Genomic DNA, 17,356 nt, shown 5'->3' on the forward strand with positions numbered 1-17,356 from the left:
AGGATCTCTGCTGAATATTTTATAAAAATGGCATAATACATACTGAAATAATATGGTATGGGACTATCAGAGTAAACAACATTTATAACCTCAGCTTTAGCTTAGTGAAAAAGAAGAGAATAATGACAAGAATAATGTAACATTCATACTTCAGCTGGTTAGTGACTCATATCAACGGAGGTCCTTGATCACAAGGAAAGTGAGGATATGTCACAGGAGCCTTCAGTGGGGCTCAAATGTTATCCATCATGATGCTGGATAAATGGAAAGAGAAGTATTTTTATAGACACACCCACCTCCCACCCCTTGTGTGTTTTGGGTTTGTTCAGTGCTTATACAGCTGGTTTGCACCCATCTGTGTCTATTTCAGGTCTTCCTCACTGATGGCAACTTGCCCAAAGGAGGTCATCTTAGTGTCCACTCTTCTTTTTTTATTTTGTGAGATCCTTTCACTATGAATGTTTGTTTCTCTTCTTTTAGAAGTAAATAAGAGTCTAAGAATAGCCATCCCTTTTCACCTCTCCGACTAACAGTCTGTCTGTCTAGAGTGGGTAATTGAAAAAGAAAGTAGCTTGTCGAGAACTTGCTGACGGGATTTTACCTGGTTCAGCAGCTTCTGCACCTGAGTATATCAGCAGAAGTGTTTACTAGCAAAGAATAATGGATTCCTTTAATAGTTTAATTACATATAAGGTATAAAAGTGAAATGGTTAACATTTTAATTCCTTAATTTCTCCCTAGATGCAGACGATGGAGTAGAAAGAAGGGAATTATCCTTATTATGTATGTAAGAGGTGTTTGTATATTAGGTAGGCTCATAAAACCAATCTGTCTTCTTGTAAAACTTGGTTGGTTCTGTGAAATTTCATTTTAAATAATGTTTCTTGTATTGTCCTTTCTTGACAAGAAAGTCTAATCAACGGCATGGCCGTAGCTTTTCTAAGACCTGTATGTTAGCAACTGGGATGACCTGCACAGCTGGTTAAACATGTAAACACCAAGGCATTATGTTCTGTATATACAGGTATACCTCGGAGACATTGCAGATTCAGTTCCCTACCACAATGAAATGAGTCATACACATTTTTTGGCTTCCCAGAGCATGTAAAAGTTATGTTTATACTATATTGTAGTTTATTAAGTATGCAGTAGCGTTATATCTAAAAATGTGCGTAACTTAAAAATACTGTATTGCAAAATACGCTAATGATTTTCTGAGCCTTCAGCAAGTCGTAATATTGTTGCTGGTGGAGGGTCTTGCCTCTGTGTTGGTGGCTGCTGACTGATCCGGGTGGTCGTTGCTGAAGGTTGGGGCAGCTGTGGCAATTTCTTAAAGACATCAATGAAGTTTGCTGCATCGATGGACTCGTCCTTTCAAGAAAGATTTCTCCGAATCATGCAGTGCTATTTGATAGCATTCTACCCACAGTAGAATTTCTTTCAAAATTAGAGTCAGTCCTCTCACCCCTTGACACTGCTTTATCAACGGAGTTTATTAATATTCTGCATATTTTGTTGTGATTTCAGCAATGTTCACAGCATCTTCACCAAGAGTAGATTCTGTCTCAAAAAAAAAAAAAAAAAAAAAAAAAAAAAACCAACTCTTTTTACTCATTCAGAAGCAGCAGCTCCACAGCTGTTCAGTTTTTTTTTTTTTTTTTTTTTTTTTTTTTTTTTTGGAGACAGAGTTTGCTATTGTTGCCCAGGCTGGAGTGCAATGGCTTGATCTTGGTTCGCTGCAACCTGTGCCTCCTGGGTTCAAGTGATTCTTCTGCCTGAGCCTCCCGAGTAGCTGGGGTTACAGGCGCCCACCACCACGCCTGGCTAACTTTTTGTATTTTTAGTAGAGATGGGGTTTCTCCATGTTGGCCAGGCTGGTCTTGAACTCCTGACCTCGAGTGATCTGCCTGCCTCGGCCTCCCAAAGTGCTGGGATTACAGGTGTGAGCCACCATGCCTGGCCCATCTGTTCAAATTTTATCATGAGGGTGCAGCAGTTCAGTCACAGCTTCAGGCTCCGCTTCTAATTCTGGTTCTCTTGCTATTTCCACATTTTTAGTGACTAATTCTACTGAAGTCTTGAGTCTGTCAGAGTTACCCAGGAGGATTGAAATCAACTTCTTCCGATCTCCTGTTAATGTTGATATTTTGACCTCCTCTTAGGAATCACAAATGTTCTTAATGACATCAGGAATGGTGAATCCTTTCCAAAAAGTTTTCAATTTACTTTGCCCAGATCCATCAGAGGAATCACCAACTATGGCCTTACAAAATATGTTTCTTAAATAGTAAGACTAGAAATCAGAATGACTCCTTGATCCATGAGTTGCAGAATGGATGTTGTATTAGCAGGCATAGGAAAAGCATGAATCTCCTTGTACCTCTCTGTCAGACCTCTTGGGTGACCAGATGCATTGTTGATGAGCAATAATATTTTGAAAGGAATCTTTTTTTCTGAGCAGTAGGTCTCCACAGTGGGTTTAATACACCAAGTACACCATGTTGTAAACAGATGGGCTTTGATGCAGGCTTCATTGTTCCTTTATAAAGCATAGGCAGAGCAGATTTGCCATAATTCTTAAAGGCCATAGGATTTTCAGAATGATAAATGAACATTGGCCTCAGCTTTCAGTCACCAGCTGCATTATCCCCTAACAAGAGAGTCATCCTCTTCTTTGAAGCTTTGTTTTCTTTGTTTTTTTTTTTTTTTTTTTTTTTTCTTTTTGAGACAGAGTCTCGCTTCGTTGCCCAGGCTGGAGTGCAGTGGCATGAACTTGGCTCACTGCAGCCTCTGCCTTTTGGGTTCAAAGTTCTCCTGTCTCAGCCTCCTGAGTAGCTGGGATTACAGGCATGGGCCACCACACCCGGCTAATGTTTGAAGCTTTGACGCCAGACATTGACTTATCCTCTCTAGCTATGAAAGTTCTAGATGGCATCTTTTGCCGATAAAAGGCTGTTTCATCTATTAGGTTGGTGCAAAAGTAATTTCAATGGCAAAATCTGCAATTACTTTTGCACCAACCAAATGCATTGAAAGTCCATTGTTTGTTGAGGCCACCTTCATTGATTATCCTAGCTAGACCTGGATAAGGTGCTGCAGCTTCTCCATCAGCACTTGCTGTTTTACTTTACACTTTTAGATTATGGAGAGGGCTTCTTTCCTTAAACCTCATGAACCAACCTCTGCTAGCTTGAAACTTTTCTCCTTTAGCTTCTTCACCTCTCTCAGTCTTCATTGAAATGAGGAGAGTTAGGGCCTTGCTCTACATTAGGCGTTGGCTTGAGGAATGCTGTGGCTGGTTTGATCCTGTATCCAAACCAGTAAACTTTTCCCGTATCAGCAATAAGGTTGATTTGTTTTTTGTGTGTTCACTGGAGTGGCACTTTTGATTTCCTTCAGTGACTTGACTGTTTGGTTCCAGAGGCCTAGCTTTCAGCCTGCCTTGGCTTTTGGCATGCCTTCCTCACTAACCTTAATCTTTTTTACTTTTCAAACTCTGCTTGTAGCATTTGACTTAATCATTTCCAAATTTTGACTAGAAGTGAGAGATGTGCGACTTCTCCTTCCACTTGACTATTTAGAGAGCATTGTTGGGTTATGAATTGGCCTAATTTCAGTGTAGTTGTGTTTTCAGGAATAGGAAGGCTGACACAGAGGGAGAGAGAAGAGGGAATGATTGATCAGTGGAACAGTCAGAACACATGCAACGTTTCTTAAGTTCACCATCTCATACAGGCAGAGTTCATGGCACCCCAAATAAATCACAATAGTATCATCAAAGATCACTGATCACAGATCACCATAATAGATACAGTAATAATGAAAAATATTGCAGGAATTACCAAAATGTGACAGAGATACCAAGTTAGAATGCTGTTGAAAAGTAGCGCTGATAGACTTGCTTGACGCAGGGTTGCCACGAACCTTCAGTTAGTAAAAAACCAGTATCTGTGAAGAGCAGTAAAGCAAAGCATAAGAAATGAAGGTATACCCATATATAGAGTACTGAATTTTTGAGTGGCAAAATTCTCTTTAATGGTTATGAGTTTCCCTAAGTGTTGATCCAGATGAGATTTCAATAGTAGTATCTGACTAAATCAAGGGAAGACTACTGCTTTCCATCTGGGATGAACTCAATTCTTATAATAGGCTTTGGTCTCTTACTGGGCAATTCAGTGGTTCACCCACATGATTATCTCTTTGTTAACACGTGAAATGTAAGCTTCAGCATATCCATGCACCCTATTCTAAACTTACCAAATCTGTTTCTTAGCTTTTTTGTTCTGCCTGTCAAGTCCTTGACTCTAGAGAGGTAGCTTAAAGAGCTTGTACTAAATTTATTAATGTAAGAAACTACCTGACAATTGGATCCAGGATTGTTTTGTAATTCCGTTCCTGGCAAGAGTTTTTGTGAATCCCTAAATACAGTTTATGAAAGTCCAAACTTATATTTTATTCATTTATTGATTAATGTTTGCTACGATCTGAGATGTACCGTATAGGAAGGTACAAAACAGATGGAGGGGCAGGATCCATGTCTACTTGTGGAGGCATGTATAAAGCAAAGAATTACATATGGCTACATACATTGATCAGTGCTATAATGATTGATAGATGGAGGAATGGAGATGTGTGATCATTATATAGATACATGGAAGAATGGAGGAGTGTGTATTTATACATAATGTATACATGTATATGTATCATTAATGGGGTACAGACAATGATCAAGTTTTTCTCGTGGGGGTGAGGACAACAAGCTATTCCTAGAGGAGATAATGTTTATCTTGCATTTTGAAAACCAGGTAGAAAAATCAGGTAGTTCTAGTATCAGCTCAAGAGGAGACGGTGATCATGTTCTCCTGCCTCATTTTTCTCCATAGAACTTACCTCTGCCCTACGCTATATTGATTCATTCATTTCTTCAGTCACTCCCTCCCTCCTTCCATCATTCATTTATCTGCCTTACTAGAATGTAAGCTCCATGAAGGCAGGAATTTGGTCTGTTTTCATTGCTCTGTTTCCTCAGCAACTGGAAAAGTGCCTGATCTATGGCAGGAATTTGAACTTGTGTGTATATAGTGAATGAATGAACTTTGTGAGTAATTGGTTTATTTATAATTTTCCTTTAGCTTGTTAAGGATAGCTCCTCAGAATTTCCTTATAGTTTTGCTTGATTTTTTTTTATTATACTTGAATAATAATTTTTTATTGTACTTGAGTTTCCTTGTACTTGAGTACATGCTGCTTGTTGTGCTTGAGTGATAACGCGCTATTTCCACAATGTTATCTCATGGTTTGTTTAGTCCCCATAATCTTGCCTGAACTGATACAAATGCTAATGGTTTTCTATGTCTATATGCGAAGTCCTCTTAAATTTTCGTTGAAAGAATGGGTCGGGTCCTTGCATGCTGACACTGCCAACACTGGCACTGTTATTTATTTAAAGTACAGAATTGGCCAGACCATTTCTGTGCTTAAAAATCTGTAATGGCTTCCCTCTCTCTGGAATAAAGTCTGGGCTCCTTAGCTTGGTACACAAGCTCTTCTGTAGCTTGGCTTCAGCTGTGTAATGATGCATTTTCTTACCATCTCATAGTGGAATAAAAATGAGCCTATTCATTTTTCTTCATATCCGTAGTGTCCGGCATGTAATAAATAATTCAACAAATGTTTTTTGAGTAAATGAGCGCATATAAGTGTATATGAATGAATGGCTGTGAAAACGTTTGCTGCTTAGATAAAAGATGATATAAGTAAATGAATGCATGTATATATGAACGAATGGCTGTGAAAACGTTTGCTGCTTAGATAAAAGATGATATAAGTAAATGAATGCATGTATATATGAACGAATGGCTGTGAAAACGTTTGCCGCTTAGATAAAAGATGATATAAGTAAATGAATGCATGTATATATGAACGAATGGCTGTGAAAACGTTTGCCGCTTAGATAAAAGATGATATAAGTAAATGAATGCATGTATATATGAACGAATGGCTGTGAAAACGTTTGCCGCTTAGATAAAGATGATATAAGTAAATGAATGCATGTATATATGAACGAATGGCTGTGAAAACGTTTGCCGCTTAGATAAAAGATGATATAAGTAAATGAATGCATGTATATATGAACGAATGGCTGTGAAAACGTTTGCCGCTTAGATAAAAGATGATATAAGTAAATGAATGCATGTATATATGAACGAATGGCTGTGAAAATGTTTGCCGCTTAGATAAAAGATGATATAAAACTGACATAACACTAGCCTTTAAGAACAGCCTTTTCTTTATATAGCTGATTTGTCTTTCTCGCTGTTTAGCTGCTCTGTTCTCTGTCCTCCCTTTATTCTTTGTCAAGGAATCCCTCTTGGCATTTACAATGTCATATTAGAAGTAATTCTAGTCCTCATAGCTTTCCTCTCTACATGGCCATCTCTATACTGGATCTTTTCTGCTAGCTACTTTTCTTATTTTGTTAGGGATTTGTGTATATATGTGTGAGTGCGTGTGTGTGTGTGTGTGTGTGTCCATACACGTGTGTACCCTTTTTTTTTTTTTTTGGCCTACAAATTCAATTTGCCTACAAATTTAAGGTTTTGCATGTAATTCTGAAACTCTTAGGATTAAATGATTTCTACAGAACGCACACACACAGACAACCCTGAACTGTTTTCAAATTGAAACGATTTTGATTGTGCTGCTGTGTTTTTATAAATGTCCTCTCTTTTCCCTTAAATATTTATGTGCATTTAGATTGAAAATCTTCAAGAGCAGCTTAGAGATAAGGAAAAGCAGATGAGCAGCTTGAAAGAACGGGTCAAATCCTTGCAGGCTGACACCACCAACACTGACACTGCCTTGACAACTTTGGAGGAGGCCCTTGCAGAGAAAGTGAGTGACTGGCCCCGACTCCACACACGTTTTCTGCGTTCTCATTAATCTACGACTGGATGTAGAATACAAAAGAAATCCCTGTGGGCAAAAGGGAAAAGAACTGCTGTGTGCTGTTGCTGACATACATAGTGTGAAGGGAATTTTTTTTTTTTTTTTTAAGAGTCTCACTCTGTGCCCAGGCTGGAGGGCAGTGGTGTGATCTTGTCTCACTGCAAATTCCACCTCCCAGTTTCAAGCGATTATCCTGCCTCAGCCTCCCAGGTAGCTGGGATTACAAGCATGAGCCACTATGCCCAACTAATCTTTTGTGTTTTCTGTAGAGACGGGATTTTGCCATGTTGGCCAGACTGGTTTTGAACTCCTGACCTCAAGTGATCCACCCATCTCGGCCTCCCAAAGTGTTGGGATTACAGGCATGAGTCCCTGCACCTGGCCAAATTGCTCTCATTTTCAAACTTCTTGAGTATCTGTTGACAGAAAGTTCTGATGATTTCTCTTTTCTTTACCTTCCTTTATATTTTAAACTCAATGTATCAGCATCTTTCCCATTCCCCCTTTTTGGTGTGTGAGTTGTGAGTTGTTTCCATTGCCTTGTAGGCGACATGTGAATAATATATACAGAAGAAATATTTGCTAGTTATTGCCCTTAGGGTGTATATGTAAGCTTTTAGTTACCTGGAAATTGAATAAACGGAAATATTCCAAAAGAATACTTTAGTGGTATCAAATACCAGTTGAGATTATAAGAAAAGAAACCTTGGGATTGAAATGAATAAAGCTACATCCTTGTTATGGCAAGATGAATAAGAAGGATGAATTATTTAGAAAGTGTGTTCTGGCTAGGCACGATGGCTCATGTCTGTAATCTCAGCACTTTGGGAGGCCAGGGCGGGCGGATCACCTGAGGTCACAAGTTCGAGACCAGCCTGACCAACATGGAGAAACCCTGTCTCTACTAAAAATACAAAATTAGCCAGGTGTGGTGGCACGCTACTTGGGAGGCTGAAGCAGGAGAATCACTTGAACCCGGGAGGCGGAGGTTTCAGTGAGCCGAGATCATGCCATTGCACTCCAGCCTGGGCAACAAGAGCGAAACTCTGTCTCAAAAAACAAAAAAACAAAAAAAAAAGGGTGGATTCTTTAAAAACTTACCGTTATCTTTTGAACATAGAAATTTGTAATTTTATCAGCTAAAAGAATTACAGTCATATAAGTGCAAAAGGGAATTTCCTCACATGTTGATATATTCTCTCATCAGGAGCGGACAATTGAACGCTTAAAGGAGCAGAGGGACAGAGATGAGCGAGAGAAGCAAGAGGAAATTGATAACTACAAAAAGGATCTTAAAGACTTGAAGGAAAAAGTCAGCCTATTGCAAGGCGACCTTTCAGAGAAAGAGGTTAAGCTCACCAAAATGGAATTAGTTTGTTTGCTTAATCATTGCACGTGTCTGTATGTTGTTCGTGTTTTCATAATGCATGTACAAAAGTATTCGATGGAAAATTTTCTTAATGTTCTTTTAGCAGGCTTTTTGTGAATACCTTAAGGAATATTTCAGAAAGCTTTGCAGAGACATAGTGGATTGGTTCATTCATTTTCTAAGTGTTACTCACTATGTTTTATGTTGGTTTTTTACTTACTAATATTTTTATAGACCTAAAGTAACTGAAGCTCAGATACATTTGGAGAAATAGTGTGCTAAAGATAAGAAAGCTGACAGATAGGAATATGCAAAAGAAGGAAATTTCATGTATAGGAGCTATCAAAGGACACAACAGCTATTAAATTGGGCGATTTAATCTACTTGGATCTTGCTTTTGGCGAATCCTGTTAATATGACCTAAAGAGCAAAGATGCCTCATGCTGTGTAATCAGATGATAATGCATGAGCTTTAGCATCTTTCTGTGGATTTTCTTTCTAATACCTTTAGGAAATGTTATGGAAGTTTAAATTCCTAATAGAATTTTTCTTTTAATAGGGAAAAATGTGATTTATTTTTTTTTCTTTTAAGAGATAGCGTCTCACTCTGTTGCCCAGGCTGGAGTGCAGTGGCATTATCATAGCTCACTGCAGTCTTGAACTCCTGGGCCCAAGGGATCTTCCTATTTCAGTCTTCCAAGTTGCTGGGACTATACGTGTGCACTACCATGCCCAGCTAAGGTAAAAAAATTTTTTGTGTGAAGACAGGGTCTTGCTATGTTGCCCAGGCTGGTCTTGAACTCCTGGCCTTAAGTGATCCCCCTGCCTCAGCCTCCCAAAATGCTGGGATTACAGGTATCTGGCTGAAAAATGTTTTTCGTTTAAGTTAATGTAGCTACTGAGGTTTGACTACTTACATTCACAAAACTTGATCTACTTTGGTTTATTTTGTAGAATGGGTATGTATTGACAGAACTCTTTAAATCACTGTTCAATTGGTATTTCTTGAGAATCCATCTTATTTGTTAAGAGTTGAAAGCTAGAGCTAATATTGTTTTATATTTCATGATGAATTTCCTTGAAATGGAAATATGTCAGCATTTGGTAATGGAAAGGAAATTACAGCTACCACGATAAATTTAAAATTTTAAATCTCTATTTTGTTTATAGTTATTTATTCTAGATGTGTGTTGCTTCTTTTAGGCCTCACTTCTGGATCTGAAAGAGCATGCTTCTTCTCTGGCATCCTCAGGACTGAAAAAGGACTCACGGCTTAAGACACTAGAGATTGCTTTGGAGCAGAAGAAGGAGGAGTGTCTGAAAATGGAATCACAATTGAAAAAGGTTAAAGAAAATTTTTCACATTTTTTTTTTTTGCTTTGCTTTAAATAAGAGCATAGCCTTAGCATGTTTATATGAAATAATTTACCAATGGAGTAATAATCCCCCAAACTTTAAAATACCATGTATACCTGAATTAATTATCTTAGCATTCTTATCCTACTTTATTTTATTCAAGATAATCCCCCAAGTCTTTGAAAATTGACAGTTCAGAGAAAGATTAAAATATGCAGCTCCCTCGTGGGTAAAATATGAGACCACAGTGTAAAAATCTCAGTTACCTGATATTTTTCTTCCATTAGAATCAGACTTCTGCCAGGTGCGGTGACTCGTGCCTGTAATTCCAGCTACTTGGGAGGTTGAGGTGGGAGGATTACTTCATGTCAGGAGTTAGACACCAGCCTGTGCCACAGAGTGAGACCCCATCTTGTAAAAAAAGAAAAAACGGTGGCTCATGCCTGTAATCCTGCACTTTGGGAGGCCGAGGCGGGCAGATCATGAGGTCAGGAGTTTGAGACCAGCCTGACCAACATGGCAAAACCCCGTCTCTACTAAAAACACACAAAAAAATTAGCCTGTAATCCCAGCTATTCAGGAGGCCGAGGCAAGAGAATCGCTTGAACCCAGGAGGCAGAGGTTGCATTGAGCCGAGATCACACCACTGCATTCCAGCCTGGGCGACAGAGCAAGACTCCATCTCACATACACAAAAAAGAAGACTAAGTGAGAGCTTTATTTCTAATTTAACCGATGTAGTAAGATCTGAGACTCAGAACAATTGTTAAATATCCTGTTTCAGATTTTATCTCATTTTGGAGAATGTTAATTTCCTAGCACTTTTTTTAAAAGACAGGGCACATGTTGTCAGAAAGTTTTTTTTATTTGTTATACTTTTAATTTTTCATAGCAGCTTATGAGGCCTAGAATTTTGTTATCTTCACCTTCTACTTTAGGGTCTATTTTTTGGTTTACAGCTTATATGTAGATTTACATGAAGGACTATTTGGCATATTTTCTTGGAAACTATTACTGGTGTATTATTAGTGTTGTCATTTACATTTATTCTAAAGCCTGTGCTTATCATTGAAATTTTTGAAGTAGATTTCTTCGCTGTTTTGTTTGGAGTGGGAAATGACTGGTCTTGAGGTAATGATAATTGAAGTCATTTTTGACCTATTTATAGCTTAAGAATTGATATCCTGTATCTGAATATTGGCATTCCATGTCTTCAGTATGAGGTAATGTCCTCAGAATTTATTAAGGAAAGGATTGAAACTCAGCTTTTGAGATACCAGATTTGTTTTTGTCTTTTTTTCTTTGTTTTTTGGAGACAGGATTTTGCTCTGTCGTCCAGGCTGGAGTGCAGTAGCATAATCATAGTTTTCTGTGATTTCAAACTTCTGGGTTTAAGTGATCTTCCTGCCTCATCTTCCCGAAGAGCTGGGACAACAGACCCATGCCACAACACCTGGCTAAGTTAATTTTGAGACAGAGTCTCACTCTGTCACCCAGGCTGGAGTGTGGTGGCACCATCTCGTCTCACTGCAACCTCTGCCTCCTGGACTCAGGTGATTCTCCTGCCTCAGCCTCCATAGTAGCTGGGTTTATAGGCGTGTGCCACCGCGCCCAGCTAATTTTTGTATTTTTAGTAGAGACGGGGTTTCACCTTGTTGACCAGGCAAGTCTTGAACTCCTGACCTCATGATCCACCCGCCTTGGCCTCCCAAAGTGCTGTGATTACAGGCGTGAGCCACCACACTCGGCCTTTTGTTTTTTTTTAAATAGAGGGATCTTGCCATGTTGCCTAGGCTGGTCTCAAACCCCTGCCTCAAGAGATCCTTCTGCCATGGCCTCCCAAATTGCTGGGAGCAGGACCACTATGCTCAGCCTTGAGTTATCGGAATTTTTAAAATGCTTAATTCTTTTTTTTCCTTGTAGGGTGAAATATTTATTTCTATACTCTGATTTTTGTTGTTGACGCTTTAAAAAATTTTTTTAACCATTAATTTTCTTTCCCTTGATTATCCTACTCTTAAAACCATTTTCTCTACTTTTCTGTCTTCTTTTCTCCCTGATGCTTCTTACTGTCTTCAGCGTCCTGTAATAGTGTGGAGCCTCTCATCCGAGCCAGTGAGTGGCCTCGCCAAGTGTTGCCATAAAGTCCCAGTTGATAGTGTTTTTTCTGGCTTTTATGTGAATGACATTTTTATCACCCTATAGATAAATGAATATACTTAACCTTCTCATCTCTCCCTTCCCGAAACAGGAACTCTAGGTTTTTTTTTTTTTTTTTAATGATTCCTCTCTGAAGTATATTGAGGTGACTACAAAATAGAAAAGGTTCTCTAAGACAAAATTTTTTCTCCTACTTTGGAAAGTGTTTGCGTTTCTGCTGCTTTTGCTTTGTTCTGTTCCTACTGAGTTAATTCATTCAGGACTGCTTCTCATTGCTTTTATTTCCACCCTGTTGTAGCTTTTAGCCACACCAGTTTAGGGTACAGTTTTGCTTACACATTAAATCATATATCTGCCAATAGAGTCTTTTATAAAGGCCATGCTTAGTAGCTGAATTTTGACAACTGACGAAACCTGAAGCAAAAGAAGTTGGTAGAAGACTTAATCTTGAAAGCACCTGTGTTGCTTCCACAAAGCATTTAACAAAATTTACATGAACATTTCTCTTTTACCCAAAAGTACTTTGGTTCAGAGCTTTCCTAAGTATGGATGTTTACCCCTTTAATAGTTTTTGAAACCATTTTAAGAGACTGAATATGTTTTGTTGTTTATTGAATAAGTAAAAAAACTTGTCTTAGTCTTTACTTTCTCATTAAATAGCTTATGTGGTGAAAATGTTGATTTCTATGGGAATATGATTATCTGCATGGTTTTGCAATCTTACATGTTTTACTGTGACATGTATGAAATACGAAAGAACAAAATCTGCCTCCGGTGTGTGAGTACGGAGGTTTTAATAATGTTAAAGGTAGGTATTTTTCAGGAGAACAAGGCCTGTGGATGGAGAGCTTAACCTTTAAGTCAGTATTTTAAGAAGGATTATTCACTGTTACATCAGCTTCTCTTGTCCAAAGGTGACATTTTATACAAATATTGTTATTTCACTAAAGTTTGTAGCTTTTGCTTCTGAATCTTCTTGACCTTTTCACATTCTAAAAGCAAGGTGTATAGATGATCTGCATTTTTAAAGCATAGGTTAACGTATAGTTAGAACTTAATGGGTGAGAAAGGGGAGAAGAAAGTGAAGCCATGAAATTAAACACCTTCATCCAGAAAAATGCCTTTCATATTGATACCATGATAAGTGACTCTATGGACAGAAGAAATACTTACATCTCGAATTCAATGTCATATTCCACAATTTAGAGTACCATTTTATTTTTATTTATTTTTGTGACAGAGTCTCACTCTTGCCCAGGCTGGAGTGCAGTAGCACAATCTGGACTCACTGCAGCCTCCACCTCCCAGGTTCAAGCAATTCTCGTGCCACAGCCTCCCAGGTAGCTGGGATTACAGGTGTGCACCACCACCCCTGGCTAATTTTTGTATTTTTTCGTGGAGATGGGTTTTTGCCATGTTGGCCAGACTGGTCTCAAACTCCTGGCCTCAGGTGATCCACCCACCTTGGCCTCCCAAAGTGGTGGGGTGACAGGCGTGAGCCACTGCACTTGGCTTAGAAGTCCATTTTAAAGGGATGTTTATAACACTGATTTGAAAAATAATGCCTTTTTTGGAGTTTGTATTGTAATTTATGAAGTTGTAAAGATCATTAAGGTGGTTTAAAATTCTTAGAATTTTATTTTAAAGTACAAATTAACTCAGCAAGAGTTTAGATGTAAACTACTCTGATATAGAATTTGTTGTCATAAGGGAAGGGGAAAGTTTATAGTATCTTTTTTTTTTTCTAGCTTGATTTATTTTGTCTTTAAAGATTGTCATTTAGTATTCTTTTATTATCTTTTTTTTTTTTTTTTTTTGAGATGGAGTCTCGCTCTGTCGCCCGGGCTGGAGTGCAGTGGCGCGATCTCAGCTCACTGCAAGCTCCGCCTCCCAGGTTCCCACCATTCTCCTGCCTCAGCCTCCCGAGTAGCTGGGACTACAGGCGCCTGCCACCTCGCCTGGCTATTTTTTTTTTTTTTTTGTATTTTTAGTAGAGACGGGGTTTCACCGTGTTAGGCAGGATGGTCTCGATCTCCTGACCTCGTGATCCACCCGTCTTGGCCTCCCAAAGTGCTGGGATTACAGGCTTGAGCCACCGCGCCCGGCTTCTTTTATTATCTTTATTGTTATTATTTTATTATTTTTTTGTAGAGGTGAGGTCCCACTATGTTACCCTGGCAGGTGTTGAACTTCTGGGCTCAAGGAATTCTCCCAGCGTAGCCTCCCGAAGTGCTGGGATTAGAGGCTGAACCACTGCACCTGGCCTCATTTGATATTCTTAATCATCTTCTGGCTATATTTAATCGTGCACTTATATTTAATTACTGATTAATTTCTCCTCTTCCCAATCATTTTTCTTTTCCTACCGTTTAGACCTCGGGACTGTTTTAAATCAAATGGAAACTAGCCCACTGCTTTTGCATATTCATTTTTTCTACAAATAATTGAATTTTTACTCTGACAGTTACCACCCTGTGCACTGAGGATATATAGTGGTGGACAAGACAGACCTGTCCCTTGACTCATATAATTTATTGCCTCTATCAGGAAGGTAGACACTTAAGAAGGTAATTGTAGTAAATCACATGGTGTGAGGGAAGCTTATATCAAAGAGAACTAACCTAGGCCCAGGTCATGGAGTACCTCCTAACAGAAGTAACGCTTTCTAAGCTGAGACCTCAAAGTAAGGACTCAACTAGCATGTATGAAGGCCCAGCAGTTATATTTGTGGAGTTATAGTGAATAATTTATAATAAATTATTACAAATCAGAGTTGTCTCAGTGACATTAAATGGCAGCTGGCCTTCACATTTGTTTACACAGTCGTCTTTGTGCCCCTACATCAAGTTGCCTCCTATTGTCTGTTTCATCACCGTCTTTCTTTGTGGGTACTAAGAGTTTTCTCAGTTACTTCTGCTTTTGTTTGCATCTTCAATCTCTTCCCCTTTGTTGTCCCCTCTCTTTATGTGTAATATGATCAGCTTTCTATTGAAATATCTCCTGATCTTGGTACTCCTTATACTCTTCTTTCCTCTCTCCTTTTCTATTAGATATGTGTATAGCCTTCTCCCGCCCATGAAGGATTGACTGCTACAGGAAGTTCCCTCCTACAAGTAACAATTCAAAAACAGAAACCATGTGAAACAACTGATTTTAGACATTGGGCAACATTCAGTGCAGAACAGTGATCTCTTCTTACCTTCCAAACTTACATGATTTTTGTTGCTTAAAATATACTTCATATGTATATCAAGGTTAGGTGTTAGGGAAGCCTATATTTAAGACAGATAAAAGATTTTTTCTACACGTGTGAAGCCTTAAACAAATAAACTTAGGAAATGACTTGTCTTAAAAGTATAGCTGTTACTTTCATCAAGCGCTTTAATACAATTTATATAAACATTTCTCATTTACTTAAGGTACTTTGCTTCAGAGCTTTCTGAAATATTTGCTAAGAATATGTATTTTCTCCTTTAATAGTTTTTCACACCATTTTAAGGGACTAAATATATTGTCTATTGAATAAGAAAAAATAAAACATCTTAGCTGTTGTCTTCTCATTAAATACGTTATACATACATGGCTTTAGAGATTCCAGAAGACAATTAAGGACTTGAAAATTAGTTTGTAATTATTGAAACTGTTTTGTATTCCAGAATGCATTAATAATAATAGTTGACTTTTATAGGATCCTGAATAAAAATTTTTTTCTCAGATCTTAGTGTGATTCTTTTAAAAAAAATTTTTTTAAACAATTTTTTTTTTCCAATAGAAATGGGGCCTTGCCGTGTTGCCCAGGCTGGTCTTCAACTTGTGGCTACAAGCAGTCCCCCTGCTTGGGCCTCTTACAGTGCTGGGATTACAGGCTCAAGCCACAGAGCCCATCCTTAAGTGCGGTTCTTGATTTCTGAATTCATTTGTTTGTCCCATGTTATTTTGTAAATTCTCTAGTCCTTGCATGAGGGAGGTACCTGTGTGATGGTAGCAGCTATTTTCTTAACCTAACTCACATTTTTATGGCATCACACTCACAGTATCTGTATGACTCTAGATACCCAAGGCCATGTGATTCACACGTGTTAGGTAAAACAGCATATAGGAAATGGAAATGGAAGTTCGGGTCTAGTGGGAATTAGGTCTCTGCACTGGTCCGGCTGTACGATCAGCAGTGAGTCCCTGGTGTTGCCTTTTTTTTTTTTTTTTTTGAGGCGGAGTCTCGCTCTGTCGCCCGGACTAGAGTGCAGTGGCCAGATCTCAGCTCACTGCAAGCTCCGCCTCCCGGGTTTACGCCATTCTCCTGCCTCAGCCTCCTGAGTAGCTGGGACTACAGGCGCCCGCCACCTGGCCCGGCTAGTTTTTGTATTTTTAGTAGAGACGGGGTTTCACCGTGTTAGCCAGGATGGTCTCGATCTCCTGACCTCGTGATCCGCCCGTCTCGGCCTCCCAAAGTGCTGGGATTACAGGCTTGAGCCACCGTGCCTGGCTGGTGTTGCCTTTTGATATTATCTTGGAGGGATCAATAACAACAGTCCAATGACTTGTTAGTTTGTCTCAGTAAACTCTGCAGCATCTTTTGGCTTATGATGATTTTTGATTTAATAATATTCAGAGATGTATTATTTAAAACAACTAATCTACTTGGAACCTAAGATAATTCTCCGTTTATTACTAATATTTGTGTATATAATACTTAAGCAGATAAAAACCTTATAAGTTGCAAACTAGCTGTTAGATATTTGATAATTCTGTACTTAAATTGGAATATAAATCATTATTTGGGACATAGTTTGCCCATTGCCACCTGTGTGTATCTGATAGGATTGAAATGCTTTTCTTTGTAGGCGCATGAGGCAGCACTGGAAGCCAGAGCCAGTCCAGAGATGAGTGACCGTATACAGCACTTGGAGAGAGAGATCACCAGGTACAAAGATGAATCTAGCAAGGCCCAGGCAGAAGTTGATCGACTCTTAGAAATCTTGAAGGAGGTGGAAAACGAGAAGAATGACAAAGATAAGAAGATAGCTGAGTTGGAAAGGTAAGAAAGGGAAGCTGATTGGGACTCATGAGGTTAAAGTATGGTTTTAAAAGTATACTTCTGGGGACATACTTTTTCAGTATCTGACTCTGAATTTAGGTTCTCGAGTTCTTGCTGTTACTGTATTAGCTGCATTTTCTTCTAGGTCAGTGTGCGTTCTTTGTTGCGGTATCTAAAAGGCAACATAGAATGGGAATAAACTGGGAAGCTATGAACTGTAACATCACTGATTGGCAAAAGAGAAAGTATTCATTAATTTAAAATTAAAGTTTTTTTTTTAACTGGCAAATCAAGAGAGGATAAATTCTACTTTTTAATTTCTGTATGTAATGACCAAATGATCCTCAAGCATAAGGAGTTAATCTTTTATCACTGGTTTAGACCTTTGTTGTTGAGCTAATGCTCTCTTGGGCTATAAATTTTTAGACTTTTCACAATTTTTATTGTTGAAAAGCAAACTGTTACTTCAGTGCATTAGATCAAAATTA

The 17,356-nt window shown here is 38.6% G+C and overlaps 1 protein-coding gene across 6 annotated transcripts in view; it reads left to right on the forward strand.

Annotated features, from left to right (window-relative positions):
* The window catches only part of ERC1 (ELKS/RAB6-interacting/CAST family member 1), a 540,835-nt gene that overhangs the window by 180,559 nt on the left and 342,920 nt on the right, over nt 1-17,356 (forward strand). For all 6 annotated transcript variants that reach the window (XM_030938664.1, XM_010363554.2, XM_010363555.2 and 3 more), the window contains 4 exons: nt 6,757-6,894; nt 8,156-8,296; nt 9,521-9,661; nt 16,675-16,868. In XM_030938664.1, the coding sequence (XP_030794524.1) occupies nt 6,757-6,894; nt 8,156-8,296; nt 9,521-9,661; nt 16,675-16,868 (614 nt within the window). The remainder of the gene's footprint in view (nt 1-6,756; nt 6,895-8,155; nt 8,297-9,520; nt 9,662-16,674; nt 16,869-17,356) is intronic.

Source organism: Rhinopithecus roxellana, chromosome 10 (genome assembly GCF_007565055.1).
Source record: "Rhinopithecus roxellana isolate Shanxi Qingling chromosome 10, ASM756505v1, whole genome shotgun sequence".
Lineage (NCBI taxonomy): Eukaryota > Metazoa > Chordata > Mammalia > Primates > Cercopithecidae > Rhinopithecus > Rhinopithecus roxellana.